This window comes from Mus caroli, unplaced genomic scaffold, assembly GCF_978045245.1.
Source record: "Mus caroli unplaced genomic scaffold, Mus_caroli_1 scaffold_3, whole genome shotgun sequence".
Taxonomy (NCBI): Eukaryota; Metazoa; Chordata; class Mammalia; order Rodentia; family Muridae; genus Mus; species Mus caroli.
In genome coordinates, this window is record NW_028227258.1 from 2,907,369 (window position 1) to 2,924,538 (window position 17,170).

At 39.2% G+C, this 17,170-nt stretch overlaps 1 protein-coding gene across 1 annotated transcript in view; it reads right to left on the reverse strand.

The window, feature by feature from the left end:
• The window catches only part of Negr1 (neuronal growth regulator 1), a 750,157-nt gene that overhangs the window by 294,345 nt on the left and 438,642 nt on the right, over positions 1–17,170 (reverse strand). Inside the window, exon 3 of the mRNA XM_021157844.3 lies at positions 10,220–10,345. Within this exon, the coding sequence (XP_021013503.1) occupies positions 10,220–10,345 (126 nt within the window). The remainder of the gene's footprint in view (positions 1–10,219; positions 10,346–17,170) is intronic.

The following is a 17,170-nucleotide window of genomic DNA, read 5'->3' on the forward strand; positions in this document are numbered from 1 at the left end:
ACTTCACAGAACATTTCATCTTGTTGGGAGATGTTTCACTAATTTTGATCCTTTTGAGAAAAAAAATCACTTTGTAACAATTGCAAAGAAGGTGGGGAAAGCTGTTTTTATGGCAGATAATGCTCTCTGTAATATCCCTGGATGTTTTAACAAGCTGAAATTCTGCTGCATACTGAACTAGTGTCCTATAGTTTACAGATGGTGATGCACAGATTTGTGCTATGCCCTTGCATCGACTTCTGCTTGTGGTGTCTGTACCATTTTGTCCATACTGGCTGTGTCTAGGATGCTCTGGGATTAATTTATAGACTTTCCCCCACTCTTCTACAATACAGAATATAGATGGTAAAATATTGTCAATAAAAATTAAAACAAAACCAAAGCCCAAACAAACCAACCTCAGTGCCACTCTTCCAGCCCATCATTTCTGGTCTTTCTTTCTCATTGTTTGCAGGCTGTTGGACTCTGAATGATTAATTTAAACTTTGATTTCAGGAAATGACTCTGGGCCTTGTCCAGTAAATATTCCAATTTCTACTTAGAAAGACAAAAATCCTGGCTACTACCTCACTAGCTTCTAAATGAAACTGCCACTTCGCACTGATCTACTTTATCACAGAAGAGCACAAGAGATCATTGTCTTTATTGCTCTTCAAGCAGCTCTAAGGGAAAATGAAATATAAGAGAAGTGTTAACAATAAAAGTTAATATCAGAGATTCTTAGGTGTCTCTATTTTATCAATGTTGCAGTGGTAAAAAGATACCAACAAGGAGCAACTTAGAGAATGAGGGGATTAATTGCAGCTTACAATTCCAGGTTGCAATCCATCATGGTGGGAAAATCAAGGCTGAGACTTCAGACAGCTGGTCATATCCCATCTTCAGTCGATAGCAGAGTGAAATAAATGCATGCAAGGTTGCTTGCTTGTGTTCGGCTTTATTTTTTTGACCTCTCCAGTTTTATACCTTTCAGGACTCCCTCCCTAGGGAATGGTGTTGCCCACAGTAGGCTTGATCTTCCTACACCAAGTAACACAACCACCCATCGGCCAACCCAATATAGACACTCATTTATTGAGACTCTGTCACCAAATGAGTCTAGGCTGTATCAGGTTGGCAAAAATAGTAAAATTTAACCAAGTTAATTCTCATTTAGACAAGTACCTACCTATGGCCTGTACACACAGTTACTAATGCATGTAACACAACATTAGACTATTGGTGAGAAGACTAGAAAATACTTAATTCTCTATTGCAAATTTTCCATAATCTTGTTTTTCAACCCAGGACATAAAGGAGAGACATTGCGTCTGATGTCTCTTACTTTTTATTACCCTACCTCTATCAGATGTTCAGAAAATCAAGTTCCACAAGAAGAGAAGAAAAGAAAAAAAAGGAGAGAAAATGAAAGAACAGAAACGAATCTTTGTAAGATGCTCGATTGGTTTGTTCTCTTATTTCATGTTGATAAGCACTTTTCTCTGAGAATGGGGGATTATTTTTATATCAGTTCATTGTATCATCAGGCCTATTGTTTGGTCTTATATATGTGTTAAAATGCTAAAATTTTCCTGCTTTCTATATTCAAATAGCAGATATTAACAGTTCTGAACACAAACAACTACAAATAGCCAGAGTGAGGTAGTAGAGACTTTGCACACAGAGGAAGTTAAAAGTATAAAGAAAGTCTCAGAACAAAGAGGTAATTCTAACTGCATCTATGAATTATTGGTGTGCAATCTTATGGTAAAAGTTTAACTTGGCATCATTATGCAGATTCATTCTTTATATAATTATCCATTATGCAAAGCCATTATGGAAATCCACAGAAGCTGCACATCCAGGGCTACTCCACAATGGAGCTGGAGCCACAGCCTGCAATCTGAAGATCTAGTGTTGTTGAATTATCGTCAGCATAAATTGTTAGCTTTACTGATTTTTTTTTTCCTTTTCAAACATCAAAGAGCAAAGTGCAGCATCAGGATTGCAAACCTGAAATGGTGTTTGGACGACAGGCTGCAGCTTTCCAGAAGCACCGATCTCCATAAAGAGCAGAACGGCTGTGCATGGTGCATGTGCAGGACTCAAGAAACACTAGTGGGAACTAACACTTCTAGCTTGTAGCTGTGGGGACTGGAAATAATTTCACAATTATTTTAAATGATAGGTTTCCACAGTGTCTCTGTTTTTTTTAAGAGATAACTTTCATTTTCTAAGAGTCTTCCTTTTTTCCTGATGGCTACTAATTAACACTTTCTGGTTTGGGTTTTATATTGTACACATTTGGAAGCTGATGTGGGATAAACTGGAAATGATATTTAGTGTGCAAGTGTCCTCTGGGGTTGGAGTCAACAAACCTTTTCTTTTTTTGTTCTTTTTAAAGATTAAATTAATTTATTTTTTTACTTTTGGGTAGATTTGTATTTCTTTGTGAGGGTGTTGGCTGCAGTATCCACAGAGGCCAGAGGTGCTGGATCACCTGGTACTTGTGATCTGCCTGACTTATTTTTGGGAACAAAACTCAGAACCTTCTCCAGGACAGAACAGTTCCTCATTGCTGAGCCACCCATCTCTCAGCACAACAATCTTTTCTTAAAGTCTCAGGAAGTAAAGTGCTCAGGATTCCCCAGTGTTCTACTCCACCTCAGCAGACACAAAGCAGTCACAGCCATCAGGAAGGGAAGAAGCTATATCTTAACAAGAGGAAGGGATAAGAGATCCACCACCTCACACACACTGGACTTCAATAATGCTTTATCCAGAAACTGCTCTCAAGAGTCCTTCAGCCTCCCAGCTTACAAAACTCACCATAGTTTCACCTGATAGCTTTTTTTCTTCATTTTAAAATTTAACTTGCCCTGTTTTCAAGCCAATATCTACATTGATAGAAAACACTAATGATAACATAGCTGTTCAATTTTTAAAAGTCCTGCATATCACTACAAAGGATTCCCAGACATTTCCCTAAGGTTCTTCTTCAGGTCTCTCTGAACAGTAAATAATGATTGGACTTTGTTCATGAAACACAGTGTTCTTTCCTAACTGAAACTACACTGAGGAATGAAGAGCAACATCAAAATATTCTCAGACAAATAAGAGTAAATGAATTCGTCCCCAACTGACCCTTCAGAAAGAAATGGCTGTAAGCAATCTTCCATTTGGACCTATCAATAAAGAACATTAAACATCGGGAAAGATGAAAAATGTTATCACTAAAATGTTAAGTAAACACAAAATGCTTCCCTTCTCTTGAGCTTCCAAAGTTTAATATGGAGTAAAAGTGAAGGTTTAGCATCGTTTCATGAGAGAGCAGGTTTTCATGGATGTAGAGGAAATATCTGAAGGAAGCATATTTCAAGTATGGCAACCTAAGGGCAATGTGGCATCTACCATTGACTGGCCGGCCACAGTGCATGTGTTTTACATTTATAAACCAGTTTATAGAGGTAGTACCAAAAAGACATACAAGAGACATAGCCATTAGGTACAAATCTAAGAAAGGAAGAGAAAATAAAACAGAGAGGAAAAAAGAGCTAAGAAACTGAAAACAACCAAACTCAAATATAAGCTGTAACAAGGCAATAATTTATCTAAATGTGAGTTGTCTAAATTCACCAATCAAAATTCAATAACTGGCAGAGTGGTCTCAAAGATAACTCATACTGGTTTAACTATTGTGATGGCTACTTTATGTCAACTTGACACACGCTACAGTTAATTGAAAGGAGAGAATCTCAATTGAGAAAATGACAGTTATATGATATTCCCTAAATTAGTGACTAAACAGGGAGGAACCAGCCCATTGTGGAGGGGCTGGTAGTCCTGGATTCTACAGGAAAGCATGGGGAGCAAGCCAGTAAGCACCAGCACCCTATATCTGTGCATTTGGCCCTGCTATGAGAGCCTAGTCTGTATGAGTTCCTATCTTGACTTTTCTTGAATGACGAACAGTGATGTGGAAGCATAAACTAAATAAAAATTTCCTCCCCAAGATGCTTTGGTCATGATATTTCATCACAGCAATAGACACCCAACTAGGTCAACTATATGCTGTCTGCTAGAGACTCATTCAAAATACCATGGACATATTGAAAAATAAAATGAGAGAAAAATAGACACAATTTTCATAGATCTATTTTTATATGAAAGAAATTACAAAAGTGCAAATATTCTGTAATATGCGGTTACAACCAAACCTAGATGTCATGATTCAGCTGAACAGGCTACTGAGCACACTGGTAGCACACTCCTTCCCAGCATCAAGATTACAGCTGCGTGGATTACAATTCTGCACCACTACATACGGTTTTATGTGAGTTTAGGAGATTCCAACCTGCATCCTTATGCTTGTTCATCAAGCATTTCATTCACTGACCCTTCTCCCAGAACTCAAAGTAATTTTTGAGTTTGCAGTCTCATTTGGATGAAGCTATATGAATTATGCCCAAGTGTCACCAATTGGCTTCTCAATTCTACGGAGCTGAAGGGAAGTTCTGTGGGGTCCAAACCACAGACACATTTCAGTAGTACATTAGCTTCCTTCAGTCATGACATCTTTTTGCTGCTCTGAACTATTTCATTGGCATGTGTGAATTAGGTGCAAGCATTACCAATGTTTCCTTGGGTCATGACCTCTCTCTGGTGCTCTGGACTATTTCATCGACTACTGTGAATCAGGTACAAGCATCATCAACAGTTTATATTTGAGGCATGAAGAAACTCATTAGTGTTCAGTGGAAATGCTGGTTCCCAAGACCAGTGTTAGAGAAACCACAGTGCACAATCTTAAGCTCTGTGTGGCATGTGCATGGCAAGATGCCGGAATTACTAGAAAACATACAGAAACCTCCCCCTTGAAAACTCTCCAGGAGTTAAGGACTTAGCCAAAGACTAGAAGTAGTCACGTTCCGCATAAGTCATCATCAAAGTGTCTACAGGGTTAGTAATGGCTTTCTCATATTTTCTTTGACTTCACATAACAGTTTTTCTGGTAATTCTACAAATGATTTACACACACACACACACACACACACACACACACACACACACACACCTAGATCCTCTTTAGGGCTGTTCTATAAAATGAATAAAATGCTTTTCTGGTTTCTTTTTCTTTTTTTTCTTCCCTAATCCCACCCCATCTCTCTCTTTCACCCCTTCTTCTTCTTCTTCTTCTTCTTCTTCTTCTTCTTCTTCTTCTTCTTCTTCTTCTTCTTCTTCTTCTTCTTCTTCTTCTTCTTCTTCTTCTTCTCTCTCTCTCTCTCTCTCTCTCTCTCTCTCTCTCTCTCTCTCTCTCTCTCTCTCCCTCTTTATCCTGTTCTTCCTTTCTTCCTCCTTCAATTCTTCCTTCTCTCTTTCCTCCTTCCTCTTGGTTTGGGTTGCCTCCCCCTCCTTTTTCTCTCTTAATCTCCTTGACTTCCAATCTCACTTAAGTCCTTCCTTTACCCAGGGCTATTTTTATCCATTGTCTTAAAGTAATTTACAATCCCGTGCTGTACTAGAACTTCAGAGAAAGTCATCTGGACAACCTATCCTCTGATTACTTTACCATAGCAGATCAATGGTGCCCCATATGTATCCTGTCAGTTGGAGGTAAGTGGTTGGATCCAGAGTTTGGCCAGGACATATGTGACAACAGCCAAGCTATTTGTGACGCCATGTCACACCGATGTGCTCAGTATTAGGGGACCAAGTCTTATAAAGTCATAGACTGACAGACACACCTCTTAATGGCTAAGTTAAAAACAATTTGAACATCTAAATGATTGAACAGTAATTAATTATACACAAACATGAACATTTTTCAAAAAGTTACTAGTCCAGCAACAAAAATATTTTAAGAAATTGGGTAACATAACTTTCATGCTTACAGCATACTTTAGGGACTAATAGGTATAGGAATGAGGGTTACTGGGGCTACAAATTAGGTATCAGTTCTACCAGGACAGGAGAATATGGATGAAAAGGATTCACAATGATGGCGTCAAGGAAGATTGACAAAAGAGAGCAATGGCCTATTCTGTTATAAACTCTCTCCTTGCTGCGTATTGGAAGTCTAGGGCGAGGGAAGGAAGTAAGAAACCATAGCGTATAGAAATCAATTCACGGTCTGATTAGGAAATTAAAATTAAAGCCTCCAGTGAGGGAGAAGATGAATGTCATGTGCCTCTGAAAGGGACCCTTGAAAAATGGCACAATCATTAATTTCTGGTGGCTGAAGCTATCCCATAGCCAGGAAGAAACAGGATATAATTCTGAAGTACAAACATTCCAATTTTAAAAAAAGGGAACATTGTTGAAATTGTCAGAGCTCAACAAAGCCCAAAGAATCTGTCTCTAAAGTGTAGGGTACTAACATCAACCTGGAGCTAAAAACAGTATGTGGTCCTGACTCCTTCTGTGTTTGAGGAAAACATTTGTTCCAGAATACAGTGCTGTACCAGGGGCAAAATACAGCCTGGGTTCAGCTATAGATGCAAGGTTCAATGTTAAATTTCTTGGTGCTGAATAGCCTTGAAACTCACTATGTAGACCAGACTAGCTTTGATCTCATCGACATCCTCCTGCTTCAGCCTGCCAATTGCTGGAAATATAGGCATGCACTAACACATAAGGCTTGAAATAAAGACCCTTGAGAGTTTGTAAATTATTTATAAACACACAGCGAAATATCAAGATATAAGAAAACCAAGAAATATTCTTAGATTATTTTATGAATAATACACATGCCTTGACTTCATGAGAGTTCAGTATGGGAGGTTTTAGTATGCTATGCTGCAGAAATGATACAGGCTCATGGAAATTATGCATGAATGTGGATCTTTCTCTAAGCTTAAGATATGTGGTGTACATTCGCATGGGACAGGTCCAGGGACACTATTCTGCTGAACTATGATGCCGGCTTCATTAAGTGTACCTGCATGTATGGTGTGCTCTTCCTATGATAGGTAGAACATGATGTAACACCCTCAGAGGTTGTAAATTAGCATTTTGTTAACTTGTCACAAGTTAATTCATGTATTAAAAAGAAATGCTAGTTTAGGACAATTGCCCCCTCAGATTGGTCTGTAGGCATGTGTATGGGGCATTGTCAATAATGGTGACTGCTAATGGAAAGGACCAACCCCCTGTCAGTGGTATACCCCTGAGCAGGTGCTCTTGGCGTATATAAGAGAATAGGCTAAGATGGGGAGCAATCCAGCAAGTAGTGCTCTCCATGTTCTCTGCTTCAGTTCCTGCCTCCAAGTTCCTGACTTGAGTTTATGACCTGATTTCCCTCAGCTTGAATTGTGATCCAAACAAACCCTTTCCTCTCCAAGTTGCTTTTGGTCAAGGCACTTATCACAGTAAACGAAAGAAAATTAGGACATAGGCTAAGCAGCTTTCAGAGAAAGAAACCATGGTTTGAGAGAGTTAAGGAAGTCATTGATCTGCAATCTCTGTGAAGCACACAGCAAATGGGGATAGCATGAAGTAAGAACTTCCTCTCCTTCCAGTGATGCTTGGGATATGACCATGTCAGGGATTTACATGTCTGTAAATTAAGGAAGATCTAGGGTAATCTACCATTTTGTGACTTGCTTGGAGCTACTCAAGTGATCATAGACAAGGCACAAAAAACTAGTCAAGAAAGCAAATACAATTACATGTTAACAGAACCTAGGCACAGCTTCTATTGAGAGCACTAAATCTCTTCAGGTAATGACAACTATTTTCAGATATATATTCTTCTATTATACAGCAAAGGGGAGCATCAGATAACACATGACACTGATGTTTCTCAGGTAAAAAAGGAAACTGGTAAGTGAAATTCACAATTTTGCTTTCAAGTATAAATATATAAGTTAACAGAATTATCAGACATGGTTTATGAAGCAGTATTTGAATGTAGAGCCTTAACACATTATAATTTGAAAATTATGAAAATATTCCCAGAGTCCAGCTATTCATAGATAATTATTAATGTTTATGCTAATTTTACTCATTTTCTTGTTACAGCAGGACGGAAAAATGAATCTGTGCAGCAGTTTAATTTATAAACTCAATCTGTCTTCCTTCAGCTTGTGATGCTATCTGTTATCTTTATTCTAATAACTTCAGTAACTGGCATTCTTGTTATTTAATTAAACTAAAATATATCTCAGCATATAAAAAAAGGCAAATGTGCAGGCAAGCAAGTACAGTGAAATGGGAGTGTTAAGTCTGAAATATTAATCTAAAATTATATGTAGATAGAAATTATGTGCTTCATTCTTACAAAAGTCACAGTGCCATCAGATTTAATCCTTGGAGAGATGATTAAGAATCATTCGTACATTTGAATATCACCTTATAATTCTCAAGGCACATTTGCGTCTATTATCTCATTCAGGTTCTATCACCCTTAGGATGCTTAGCTAGAAAAATAATTCTGGCTACCCTGAGATAGAAGGAGTGAATACAAGACATCTACTGCACAGTGCACAGCATACTGGCATTGTTCCATCTTGCTCTTAGAAAATGCAGAGAGAATGGATGCTGGGGTTCTCGTGATGAAAACAGTGGCAGTGATTTGTTAGTTAGCTAGTTCTAACTGCTTGAGAGTGTATATGATTTGAGCTATCACATACCTGATACACACCCATGACTCTACCAATATAAAAATATAACTAGAGAACACAGTTACCCAATTTTGGAAAGTAGGAAACACTTGAAGATAGCAGAGAGTCACTCAAGGACTGGATGAACCCCAAAATAAGTATTTCAGCATAGCAACCTGTATATCCAATGCCTGATCTCAGTCTGTGTCACTTCTAGTCTGTAGAGAGCCTGCCATGAGTTTGACATTCACGTAACAGTTCTGTGATTTTTGTTAAGGCTCTAGAGAGTGAGGTGTTGGCAGTCAACAATACACTAAACTTTAGAACTGTTCTACAGGAACATAATGCAAACTGCATAAGTGTGTAATGCTGGTATATTGATATTTTTCTCCCATTAATAGCAATACTTAGCATACAGTGTGGGTGAGTCTCATTAGACCCACTGCACAAATGAGGCAACTGGAAGACACTTAAGGAAGAGCGATATTAAATAAAGCATTAGCAGATGAGGAAGATGCTACAAGTGTGCTCTTTCTACACCTACATAGAATGTTCCTTTCTGATTTTATTAACAGCAGTTTTATTGTTCGAACCAGCTTTGTTGGAGTTTTTCTCCCAAAAGTAAATGAAAAACAACTTAAATAAAATTGTATTAATCTGAAAAAGTGGTAGGATCCTGCACAGTGAAATAATGCCTTCACTTTAAAGAAATGCTTAAAGGTACAGAGTGAGAACTTGTATTTCTTTATTTTAATGTATTTTCGGGGGTGGGGCTGTATGCACAGGTGCCCGAGCAGGTACATGCATCCCTGTGCACCCTAAGCCCAGAGCACAAGTGTGTGTGCACCAGTGTGCACCCTGAGTCCAGATCACAGGTGCCTATGCAGGTGCATACACCACAGTGCACACTAACCCCAAAGGTGGACTTTGAGTCCTGCTCAAGCACTGTCTTACTCCCTTGACACAGGGTCTTTCATGAAATCTAAGGTCAGGCCAGGAGTCTGCATGCCCAGAGTTCCTACTGTCAGTCCAGAATCATAAACTTAACATAAGCTTTGGTATTATGAATGCAGACACTGGCCTGTTTGCATGATGATTGTCACTAATTTGCTAAAATGGACTTCAAGTCTTCTGGAAGATGCATACAACATAATAGAAGCCATGAGTACCTAGGAACATACCACAGATCTCAGGTCAGCAGTTATGTGATCAGATACCTTGTCAGGGAAGTTTAATTCTAACACCCAAGTCTTTGAGTCTGCACAGCAGCTTTAAATCACACTTAGCAATATACAATTTGTAAAATTCTATTCTCTCCTGATTACCTCAGCAGTGCATGCTGGCTCTCAACATATGAATGTGGTTGAATAAGTCCCTCACACATTTAAATGAACAGTTTATTACCTTTATTAATAATTCTACCTGAGCCTTTTTTTTTATTGATTTGTGATTGCCCAAAATATTAAAACGAAAATAATCTTGTGTAGGAATCAAGAGACCTTCTTACTGATGGCTTGGGTTGTTCATTCCTTCAGTTTTCTTGAGCCATGCTGTCTTTAGGCATATCCTCATGAAAGAGGAGGAAATTGAAGGGGTTCACTCAGTTTCTTACCCAGCAATGATGTAGGGTAAACACTCACCTGATGGGGAGATATGCCTCCAGGAAATGGCAGGCTCTGGCTTCCCAGTGGCCAAACAAGTAAGGGTGACATTGGTTCCTTCATTGATGGTCATGTCATTTGAGATGTCGTATATTTTCGGCGGGACTGAAAAGACAAAAACATTGTGGTGAGACTCAGTATCTATAAGATTTGTTGAAACATTCTTGAGTATTGCATCTCCATGACATGCTAACAGAGAGGTTTGCTGATAGCCATTCTTCAGTTTTGTGATCTTGTCTCCTGGAGAGCTCTGTAGAAACTCAGACCTCTGATAAGCTTTTGGTCCTTTGGTTAGATTTATATTGATAGTAAGTGCTTCAATGTGAGTATAATATTTAATAATAAAGTTTCAATACCAACTATATTTGTACTGGGAATAAGTAGCATCATGGCCATGATGTTGGCTCTGCTTTGAAGATGGTTAATAGCAGACCCATTGGGCCTGCCTGCTGACTTCTGCACTTCATGGAACAGTGTGGGGATGAAAAGGAGGGTTGATGTGATGTCACAGAGGTCCATGCTGCTTCCATTTCATACTGAGAACAATGGGACTGGGCATGTTTGGAATCCGGGTTCTGGGGAGCAGAGGTGGTTTAGTAAAGACTGTGCTGGTGATAGGAAGAGCTCCCCGAAGCAGCAGATCACACCACTGTTCACCTGCCTGCCATGCAAGATGCACATGGTGGCTTTATAAGGGTGATGGGGAAACACACTGGGAGCTTCCTGATGCATTAGGCTTGGAAAGACAGCGGTGCCTCAGAGACTTCACTGAGATAGAGAGGCAGAAACTGGGTGGGTATTCTATGGACACAATTGGAATAAATGAACCAGTACAGGCTGAGAGGTCAGAAAGGAACCTAGCATCAGTGTTTCTGTTCTAACTGACTGGTATAAAGCACATGTGTGAAACTGGGGTCCAACTTCAGAAGTGTCCTCAAGCATCATCATTCTGGAAGTGATGTCATCGCTCTGGTAATGATATCACCACTTTGAAAATGATGTCATCACTCTGCCAATGACTTCACAACTTAGACAATGATATTTTCAATCTTACCATGGTGTCATCACTTTAATAACGTATGCAGCTAGCATGTGGCAGTCTATGCTTGACTTTTAAAACTTGCAATACTTTGATGACAACAGCCAAATCTAAGTAATAGGGAATTAGTCACTTTGACAGATGAAAAAACTGACCTTTCCTGAAGGGTCATTTGAATTATTCCATTTGGTTTGTGTTATTCAATATTACTTTAAAGTCCAATAGCTAAACACTACAATTTTATAAGTAGTTACCCATTTTTTACATTACCTTTGAATATTATTTATAGAGCCAAAGCTCCAACACAAGAAAATCAAGCTGATTCATTGTAAACATAAGGCATTGGTTCACATGACTGAGTAAGAGAACGTTTGCTGAGTACATACCATGTGAATGCATATAAATGATACCATTTAATTAGCATTTTAAATACATTACCATCAAGTTCTTTACTTAGCTCTTCTTAGGAAAACAAAAACAACAATAGTTCTAAACAGAGTATTCATTTTAGTTTAACTGAAATGGAACTTAACATTCTAGAAGGATAGAGACTTGTTTGTGCTTATCTGATGAACAAGAGAGTTGCTACATAATAAAATTATAACCTTTAAAATATCATGTGGGGGGTCTTGAAGAAGCTTTCTCAACCTCTAAAGAGCTTTCAGCACAAGTAGGACTAGCGTTTGAGCCTCCACACCCATTTGGAATGTCAGGCACAGTGAGGATGCTCCTCTCTAACAGCAGTGCTGAGGAGGAGAGAAGGGGCTCTCCTGGGTTTACTGGCCAATGAAGCAATGCAGCTGAATTGTGAACTGCAGTTTCTCTGAGAGGCTCTGAGTCACATATAAGATGGAGAGGGAAGGAGAAGGGCACATGACATCAACCACTGGCCATCTCACACACACACACACACACACACACACACACACACACACACACACACACACACACAGAGAGAGAGAGAGACAGAGACAGAGACAGAGAGTCAGAGACAGAGACAGAGACAGAGAGACAGAGAGAGATGTACAAAAGAATACACACAAACATATGCACATATACAAACAAGCACACATATATAAAACACATATATGCAATATTAAATATTCAGAGTGATTAGATTTAGGCATAAGTCTGCTAAAGTGTGAGATATTTGTATATAATATATGTACTTACATATAGGCATAAAATGCCAATGTTTGATATGGAAGATATTAGATAGTATTATACAGAGATTCATTCAACTATGGATAATTTCTTTTACAAAGTCAAATGTATTAAATGTCTCAATGTTGGTCATAGGTATGCATATGTAATAAAAACGCTGCCATCATGTAAAAATCATGCACTCTCGTCCTCTGCAGTGGCCCCTTTCCCGACTCATCTGAGCCTATGTCTGTCTGCTCCTCAGGTACTCAGCAGCACATTGAGTGTATACTAACTAAGCTTTAGTGTTTGAGCAAATGGGAAATGACCTAGTGTCCTAGCCATTTGACTGGACATTTCCCAGCTAGATTTCAGTGATGGTGGTGCGGGCACTGTGAACTTCAGAGATAGCGATCAGCTCCCAGTATGCGCTACAGAGAAGAAACATCTGGAAGTGGTACTAATACAAAAAACGTTCTCTGGCTGCGCTTTTTCCCAGGATGCATCAGAAACACAGGTGACATCCTTCTGCATTGTGGCTTGTGGAGGTGAAAACACGTGAGCCTTGCTAAATATTCAAGATCACTGCACGATCAGCTTTCGAGGCCTCCAGTTTCTACCAAGTACTGTGGAAAGAATCATTCTGGACCTACAGAAAATACAGGTAGTTTAAAAGATGATCCTCTCCCTGAAGACATTTCAAGGAGAGAGCAGTCAGCAGAGGGACAGGAAGTTAGTCAAGAGATGCTTCCCCGAATCCCTTCCCACCCCTGCTTGATGCTGGTCTTTAGAAATTAAGTTTCATAGCCAGCTCATGCACAATCTCAGTGATAGAGGCCATAGGTGGGAGGAGTCTCAGGCATTCAGAGTGTGTGTGTGGCTCATGGTAAACTCAGTGTTCTAAGTGCTTTCCTGGTGCCACAAGAAGGTAGAAATTAAAAATAAGACAATTTAGCATTCTGTATGTGTGTTCTTCTCTGTTAGAATTTTATTCTTTTTTGATTTTTGGTTTTTACTTATTTTAGAATATTATTATTCATTCTCTGGGGATTTTACAGTGCATGTACCCATCCTATCTATGTACCTAATTTAAACCCCCACAAGTAATTTCCTAAAGATTCACTTGATCCATTAATGATTTTTTGATTAGATAAATCACTATAGATTTTAAGAAGAATCTTGGCTTGTTATGTCATTGTTTCTGTATTTATGATCTGGACTACAGAAATAAAGGCACAATTTATTCTTCTAAATGTGAACCAAGAAAGCACAGGAAACAAGGAGTGTGTGTGTGTGAGTGTGTGTGTGGAGTGTGTGGAGTGTGTGGAGGTGGTACATCACTAAATCACTAAGCCATGTGGAGATGAGAGGGCAATTGTGGAAGTCAGTTCTCTTCTTCCTACATGCAAGATTGAACTCAGGTCATTAGACTGAGGCACACATCTTTTTCCATCCCTTAGGCCCAAAATTAATTATTTTTTAAACCTACATCCATTTAAATTAATCTAATCCATCTCTGTGGCCTGGTTGTTTGTGACCCAGAATCTCAGTTGCTCATGTGCACCCCTCCTTCAGCTGTACATTGGCCTTCAGATGATGAGTCATGTTTATGTATGTCTCTCCTTCAGCCATGCATTGGTCTTCAGTCATGTTTATGTGCATCTCTGGATTAAGATTCTCTAAACGTGATTTACTTCCTCTTGTTGGCTTTGTTTCACAAAAATTGAGTTGGTATAACCTGCTGCCATCTGAGCCTTCTGTCAGCATCCTTAGCAGGACATTCAGTACTAAAGAGATGTCCAGCATACATATCCCAGCTAGGAGGTAACATGCTTCACACAGAGACATCTTGGGCTGTTTGCACTGGATTTGTGACTAGTTGAATGCTTTTTCATGTAATATGTACATTTTCATATATTCTCTCTTGGTTGTTTGACGCAGGGCCCTTTCTTTGTGACAATGTATATATGTCATTCGTCCTCATTGACTTTCTTTTTTTTTTTTTTTTTTTAATATTTTTATTACATAATTTCCTCAATTACATTTCCAATACTATCCCAAAAGTCCCCCATAGCGCCCCCCACTTCCCTACCCACCCATTCCCATTCTTTTGGCCCTGGCATTCCCCTATATTGGGGCATATAAAGTTTGCAAGTCCAATGGGCCTCTCTTTCCATTGATGGCCGACTAGGCCATCTTTCGATACATATGCAGCTAGAGACAAGAGCTCCAGGGTTCCGGTTAGTACATCATGTTGTTCCAACAATAGGGTTGCAGGTCCCTTTAGCTCCTTGGGTACTTTCTCTAGCTTCTCCATTGGGAGCCCTGTGATACATCCAATAGCTGACTGTGAACATCCACTCCTGTGTTTGCTAGGCCCCGGCATCGTCTCACAAGAGACAGCTATATTTGGGTCCTTTCAGCAAGATCTTGCTAGTGTATGCAATGGTGTCAGCGTTTAGAAGCTGATTATGGGACGGATCCCTGGATACAGCAGTCTCTAAATGGTCCATCCTTTCATCACAGCTACGAACTTTGTCTCTGTAGCTCCTTCCCTGGGTGTTTTGTTCCCAATTCTAAGAAGGTGCACAGTGTCCACACTTTGGTCTTCATTCTTCTTGAGTTTCATGCGTTTAGCAAATTGTATCTTATATCTTGGGTATCCTAAGTTTTGGGCTAATATCCACTTATCAATGAATACATATTGTGTGAGTTCTTTTGTGATTGTGTTACTTCACTCAGGATGATGCCCTCCAGGTCCATCCATTTGGCTAGGAATTTCATAAATTCATTCTTTTTAATAGCTGAGTAGTACTCCATTGTGTAAATGTACCATAATTTCTGTATCCATTCCTCTGTTGAGGGACATCTGGGTTCTTTCCAGCTTCTGGCTATTATAAATAGGGCTGCTATGAACATAGTGGAGCATGTGTCCTTTTTACCGGTTGGGACATCTTCTGGATATATGCCCAGGAGAGGTATTGCTGGATCCTCCGGTAGTACTATGTCCAATTTTCTGAGGAACCGCCAGACTGATTTCCAGAGTGGTTGTACAAGCTTGCAATCCCACCAACAATGGAGGAGTGTTCCTCTTTCTCCACATCCTCGCCAGCATCTGCTGTCACCTGAATTTTTGATCTTAGCCATTCTGACTGGTGTGAGGTGGAATCTCAGGGTTGTTTTGATTTGCATTTCCCTGATGATTAAGGATGTTGAACATTTTTTCAGGTGCTTCTCTGCCATTCGGTATTCCTCAGGTGAGAATTCTTTGTTCAGTTCTGAGCCCCATTTTTTAATGGGGTTATTTGACTTTCTGGAGTCCACCTTCTTGAGTTCTTTATATATATTGGATATTAGTCCCTTATCTGATTTAGGATAGGTGAAGATCCTTTCCCAATCTGTTGGTGGTTTTTTTGTCTTATTGATGGTGTCTTTAGCCTTGCAGAAGCTTTGTAGTTTCATGAGGTCCCACTTGTCAATTCTCGATCTTACAGCACAAGCCATTACTGTTCTATTCAGGAATTTTTCCCCTGTGCCCATATCTTCAAGGCTTTTCCCCACTTTCTCCTCTATAAGTTTCAGTGTCTCTGGTTTTATGTGAAGTTCCTTGATCCACTTAGACTTGACCTTAGTACAAGGAGATAGGAATGGATCTATTCGCATTCTTCTACATGTTAACAACCAGTTGTGCCAGCACCATTTGTTGAAAATGCTGTCTTTCTTCCACTGGATGTTTTTAGCTCCCTTGTCGAAGATCAAGTGACCATAGGTGTGTGGGTTCATTTCTGGGTCTTCAATTCTATTCCATTGGTCTATTTGTCTGTCACTATACCAGTACCATGCAGTTTTTATCACAATTGCTCTGTAGTAGAGCTTTAGGTCCGGCATGGTGATTCCACCAGAGGTTCTTTTATCCTTGAGAAGAGTTTTTGCTATCCTAGGTTTTTTGTTATTCCAGATGAATTTGCAGATTGCACTTTCTAATTCATTGAAGAATTGATTTGGAATTTTGATGGGGATTGCATTGAATCTGTAGATTGCTTTTGGCAAGATAGCCATTTTTACAATGTTGATCCTGCCAATCCATGAGCATGGGAGATCTTTCCATCTTCTGAGATCTTCTATAATTTCTTTCTTCAGAGACTTGAAGTTTTTATTATACAGATCTTTCACTTCCTTAGTTAGAGTCACGCCAAGATATTTTATATTATTTGTGACTATTGAGAAGGGTGTTGTTTCCCTAATTTCTTTCTCAGCCTGTTTATTCTTTGTGTAGAGAAAGGCCATTGATTTGTTTGAGTTAATTTTATATCCAGCTACTTCACCGAAGCTGTTTATCAGGCTTAGGAGTTCTCTGGTGGAATTTTTAGGGTCACTTATATATACTATCATATCATCTGCAAAAAGTGATATTTTGACTTCCTCTTTTCCAATTTGTATCCCTTTGATCTCTTTTTGTTGTCGAATTGCTCTGGCTAGGACTTCAAGTACAATGTTGAATAGGTATGGAGAAAGTGGACAGCCTTGTCTAGTCCCTGATTTTAGAGGGATTGCTTCAAGCTTCTCACCATTTACTTTGATGTTGGCTACTGGTTTGCTGTAGATTGCTTTTATCATGTTTAGGTATGGGCCTTGAATTCCTGATCTTTCCAAGACTTTTATCATGAATGGGTGTTGGATCTTGTCAAATGCTTTTTCCGCATCTAAGGAGATGACCATGTGGTTTTTATCTTTGAGTTTGTTTATAT